Below are 5947 nucleotides of genomic sequence, written 5' to 3' on the forward strand. Positions count from 1 at the left end.
GAAAGACTGAGGCAGCACCATCTCAGAAGCTTAGGGAAGATTCCTTTCCCTCCCAGAAATCAAATACGAGATGAGTTAGTCAAGGACTTGAGAGATGCCTACAGATTTGGGATGGGAGAGCAGGAGGTTTTACACTGCAATAAAAATATAATTACAGGAAGGACATATATAAACCCCTTTAAAAAGTATGACATGGATGCTGATGGTTTCCTTTCTAAAGCTGCAGTAGGCCTATAAAGAAACACTGGTCTGGCTGTTTAGAAATCATAAGAAGTTACAGCCATTTGCTATAACATTTATTTAGTGTAGAATAGCCTCAATTTCTTTCACAGGATGAAGTTTGATTATGCTTATCCTTATTAGGAAACAGAAATTACCTATATTCCAAAAAATTGATGCCATTTTCAAGGATTTTAACGTCAACTTTGGTTTTGTTTTGTAGTTTTCCTATGTACATTTTGAAAGTCTGCTGTAATCTAAGCCTGAAATTCTTGAGCTAGAGTTTCTGCAGCCTTTTACAACACCCAAGCATATATTTGGTTTCCTTATTGGTGAGCACTATGCTTTTAAGACACAAGCAAAAGAAGTCAGCATGCATGATGTTCCCATTATGGATCACAGCTGTTTATCAATTTTGTCCTGCAATTTACTGTTCTGCAGCAAGCTCAAATGATAATTTTTTTTTGGCTTTGGGGGTTTTGTTTGTTTCGTTTTGTTGTTGTTGTTATATTGTTTTCTTTGTCTAGTCCTGGGCTAGCAGGTAAGTGCCTGGTATTTGATCTCAGAGACCTACTGGTCCCCTCAGATTGAGACGACATTAAAAAAAAGATCCCACTCTCCTTATTAGTGATCCTAATTTATATAATTTGAAAGTAAAGCTTGTTTTACATATACATTCACATATATATAACTGTCTTGTTCTCTTCCTCTTCTTTATTTCTGCAATAGCTGGTCATCCAATATCATCAACGAAAGCCTTTTGTTCTACCTCGAAATGCAGCCAGATATCAATGAAATGCCTCTGAAGAACATTAGAAGTGCCGCACTGATCACATGGATTATAATGGTACGTCAGCCATGATATTGCTTAGTCTTAGAAATCACTTTTATAAGACTGGTGGAACAGCACCAGTGTGGTGGGTGATTTATGATTTTGGGGGATATAAGCACTCTGAAAATCAAGGAAGAAAAGCAGAAAGTAAGAGAGAGGAAGGAGCGGTCACTGGGAGTGCTTTTCACATATAAATTTTGCCAAAAAATGTACCAAAGGCCAACTTTTTCTCCCATTTACTGGAGTATATATTCTCTCTGTGAGTGATTGCTACCCATTTTAAGATCCAGAACAGACCACTACAATGGTTTCTAGTCTAACCTTTCTAACCTCTGCCATAATGGAAACTACAAAGTTTTAGCTCACAATTCCTGAAGGTTTCCCCAATAAAATGGGCTTTTTCTGGTAATTCTCTGTTTGTAACGAGGTTTTCTTTATTATAAAGAATAATTGCATCTTATATCATGACATTTGGATAATTATTTGAGGACAAATACATGAAAAATCTTGAAAGCAATGCACCAAAAAAACCCTGTAAGATGCTGGCCTCTTACTGTACCCTACCCTCTATTCTCCTATTGGAATATTTGACAAGGGATTTTTCATAGGTGATATTGCAGGTTCCTTTTCCAGGAGAGTTTATTCTGGAGCTGTTAAATACCTATAAGGCCTGAGAATGCTTTGTGTAGTTAAGCCCTTGAACAGTTTTGTATTGAAGGGTTAAGCAATGCAACTGATTTGATACAACCTCCTCCTCTGACAGGGAGTGAACACATTCACGTGACAGAGACCTTGCTCTTGCTCACCTGGAGAGTAAAAGGACAGGTCTAGGACCTGAGCTATTTTTTAAAAATGGCTGTAAAAATAATTTGCTCTTTTGTCATGAGAAAAATAGAAACAACTAAAGCTATTTACTTGCCAAGCATCCCACGGCACTGGGAACAGAGACAATTGTCTTTGGAAATCATTCAGGATTTTCTTTTTCAGTGTCCCTCGCCATTTTTCCATTCCACTTTGATGGACATTTTCACTGGCTCAGGAATCTGCAGCAATTCTAGACAGATCAATTCCTGCTATTTTTAAAAACTTGACTCTGTGTGCTAGTGTCTACTCTCGTATATTTGACTTGGCTTCCAGTGAAAAATATAATATTTGCTCTTGTGAATAAAAGAGTCTAAAGCTTGTGGGGAAAGTTAAAAACACGCAAGGGGAATGACCAGCTAAAAGTCATGCTAGAAAACCGTTTGGTGCTTACCGTTCACTGGGATGGCCTCAGCGTATTGGAATAGGTGGTGGTATTTCACTCCAATTTGTGTCTGCAATGGGAACAACATACACTCCTTTTTGTGTGCAAATCACCATCTTTTAAAGACAGCAGTTTTTCAACGAAAGGGCAGTTGTTAATGCATGCAAAATGTTTAGCTGGAGTTCAAGATGAAGCCTTGCTGGCGTAACTCCTGTTGCATTTCTCTTTCCTAGGGGGTTCTTAATCCGATGCAAGGCTTCCTCTTCACATTAGCTTTCTATGGCTGGACAGGGTGGAGAGTGGACCTGAAATGGCGAAAAAGAGAGATACCCTGGGAGTCAATGTCCTCATCGACTGCAGGTGAAAATGCCTATCCCTCACCAGTGAACTACCAAAGCAACCTCCACGATTCAAAGAAGGTATCGACAACTGACAGCCAGCAGACCGATGAGGCTATAAGCATGTTGTCGGAAGGTAACACTAGTGGTGATGACAGATTAACCAGGAGCTCTCCCATCTACCAGGGCTGGTAGTTTATAGGTGCAGAGCTGGATCCCACTTCTTACATTGTGAAGACTCATAAAACCACATCACTGTGTGAACCAGTGCGTACTCTGGAATTAGGTTTGTGCTCAAAGTCTTGATAGCATTTCCTGTAACTTCTGTGTGTGTGAGAGAGAGCATGTGAGATGGAGAGAAATTATGGTTTATGTCTCCATTCACCTTATAGGAGATGTGTTAAAAAGAATAAAATCCTGATCCTTTTTTAGCAGGAGTGTATCTCAGCAAAGGTCTATGTTACTTGTAATTCTTTTTCATCCATTTTGTTTTAATTTGTCTTGTAACGTCCGTATGGTAGAAGAGTCTTTTCTTTAAATAAACGGACTATTAGTATGTCAGGTTTTTAAATGTGTTGCCTTGCTTGCCTTGCTCAACATAAAATTCCTTACCCAGGATTACAGCTCTAGGATTTCTGAGACACCATTTCCAGCCTTGACACTCTGGTAAAACATTAGTGACAGCAAATTTTGACATAAGCGCAAATATTTCCTGTTTGTGTAGAATCTCACTGACATAGTCTTCTTTTAGCTTGTTTATATGAATTTTCAGTTCAGTTTTATCTAGGGAGCTGAAAGGCTTTTTTGAAAGAAAATAAATCAAGCCCAGCCTAGGCTCTGTAAACACTTCAGAATAATGGTTCAGGTTCACTCCTGGTTCAAGCAAAAATAACCCTTCAAACTGTTCTTTAGTATGGATTCAGTTTGATCCTTACAGGTACTTGTCTAACAGGGTTGTGACTGTTAGGGGCAGGTGCATTAAGAGATAACGCTTGCAAAAAAACACCTAGATGATCTGAGTGCTCATCAAACACCATAATAAATGGAATCAATAGTCCTTTCTCTAAGGTGTGCTCTATTTTATGTCTTCATCTGCTGAATGAAGAGATATTAAATCCATTCTCCTTATCTTCTCAGGTACATACCTCTTTTGGAGCAGTGCCCTACGTACCTATATCCAAACAATTCCCTGGATTTGTTGAAAGTTAAGAAAAAATTATGGTTGTGTCAACCCCAGACTTTTAACTTCATATCAAAAGTAGAAGTAGTACGATTTAAGTCTGGTTGGGCTGGAAGCTGTTTACAATACAGTTTGACCGGTGGCACGGTGGGAGCCCCTTGAGCCCAGGGAACCTCCTTTCCATTCCTTCAGCGCGTGGCCAGGGCTGGGCATAAAAAGAAACCTATTTTTTAACCCCTGTTCACATCCACTTTTGCTGAACTTCACTGGCGGTCCACACTTTTTTTTTTCCAACCCAGTTCAGTCCCAGCTATTGTAAAAAAACCCAAAACATATTGTTAAAGACAGCTGAAAGGTTAGTGCAATAATAACATTAAGCTTAAGCTGCTGTATTACCTGGGGGAGTCCCAGGATGGTTAGAGATGCAGGATCAGCAACTATACGGAAAAATATTGATTTGCTATTTTAAATAAATCACCTCACTGAACTAATTTTTTGATGCAAGCATGTTAAAAAATGATCGGATAATTATTTAGGCAGATCATTACAGAGCTATGGTTGGTTAGTGGGAAATCTTTTACATTGTGCCCTGTAGAAACCTTTGTGGTGTTATGGCTTTGTATTGCCGTTCTAGTTGTCAGAAATACTGGCAGATCACCAGATCCTTTCTTTTTGTCACAGTCATTTGTTTCCGAGCTAAGTATGAAGCACAGGGACATGGGAGCAGATTATATTGATCCTTTTGAAATAGAGATTACATTTTTGGTGCAATACTCATCACAATTGAGTTCAAAAGAGCAGGAAAAAGGTGGGGGTGGAATTGTTGGTAAACCCTTTCAGATGCTAGGGTGTGGGCTGAGCTACAAAACCCTAAAACCAAATAAACAGCCTCCGGCTTCACAGGAATAATCATGTGGCACGAAAGCACTTAGGAGGTGACAGGCTGCAGCAAGAGGCCCTGCGAGAGGGCTGAACAGCTGATCCCTCCTTTCTTTCGCTGCTCCAGGGCATATGTGGGACAAGGACAGACTGTGGTGCCCCAACTCTGCCCCCCCCAAGGCCGTGAGCTGCCCCTGAGCAGTGCCAGGGAGCTGCTGGCACTGGAGCACCCCTGCCCGGGGGCAACCTACCACAAGGGCCGTGCTTTGCTCCCCTCCTTGTCTTGTTCTTTCAAGGAGGTCCTTGGGATGTATGTGGCATGTCTCTGCACTGGGATGTCATCATGAAAGATTGGGACTCATCTGAGAGCTTAAAGAAAACCAGGCTAATGCTGATGCAGAGAACGTGAAATGGGGCATAGCAGAGCAAACCAACAGCAGTTTTTAACTTGCAAAGGAGTGAAGAGAGTTTCCGTACCTGCTGGTCCCATGAACATAAGACATTCCTCCACAGCTTCACGGCTTAAAATGGAGTGATAGTTGGTTCTGCTCATGTGTAACCGTGACCACATTTGACTCCCCCCCCTCCCCCCCGGACCTTGTTCTTGCCCCACTGTTCAACAATTCAGGCAAAGCGTTGCCTTCTCCAAGCTTTGCAGGCTGTGCCCATCTCTTCCCATTGGGATTGTGATTTGAAGGTGCATCTCCCAATTGCCCTCGCTGCTTGCGCTTGCTGCATGCATGTCACAGGGCAGCTTCAGGCTACCACAGCCAGCTTCATTTTGGGGCAGACCGTGTGCTCTAAGGGTCAGTGAGGGCACACTATAGACACCGTGTCCTGGACAGTATATCTGTAACACCAACCTAAACGCTGCCTTCTGATGTGTGCCATCCACTCTCCATGGAGAGGAACCTTGTGCTTATCAGCACGTAGAAAAACATCCTAGTTTTCATTTTGATGTCGATTTGTATCTGCATAGTCATCATAGTGTGTAAATTCCCGCATCCAGATTTCCAGCGTATGATCTCTTCAAATACACTTATTTTTAGGAGCGTGCTGGCAAGCTGCTCTGGTGAACATGGGAAGTGCTTGTCTCCAGCCTAAAAATTTGTTTTCTAAGGTGTGTTTCACACACCGCTTGGGTTAACAGGGGAGAGATCTTGTCAATCCTGAAGTCCACCGGTGCAGTCAGAGCCTGGGGTCTTCATCTCACGCTGTGCGAGGGGCCCTCTTCCACAGACACACAGCTTTGC

At 41.7% G+C, this 5947-nt stretch overlaps 1 protein-coding gene across 1 annotated transcript in view; it reads left to right on the forward strand.

Moving 5' to 3' along the window:
- Positions 1 to 3206, forward strand: part of GPR143 (G protein-coupled receptor 143) — a 13008-nt gene extending 9802 nt beyond the window's left edge. The window contains exons 7-8 of the mRNA XM_009885958.1: positions 949 to 1066; positions 2531 to 3206. Coding sequence (XP_009884260.1) covers positions 949 to 1066; positions 2531 to 2830 — 418 coding nt within the window. The 3' untranslated portion in view covers positions 2831 to 3206. The remainder of the gene's footprint in view (positions 1 to 948; positions 1067 to 2530) is intronic.
- Positions 3207 to 5947: the final 2741 nt, after the last annotated feature.

Source organism: Charadrius vociferus, unplaced genomic scaffold, assembly GCF_000708025.1.
Source record: "Charadrius vociferus isolate BGI_N301 unplaced genomic scaffold, ASM70802v2 scaffold105, whole genome shotgun sequence".
Classification (NCBI taxonomy): domain Eukaryota; kingdom Metazoa; phylum Chordata; class Aves; order Charadriiformes; family Charadriidae; genus Charadrius; species Charadrius vociferus.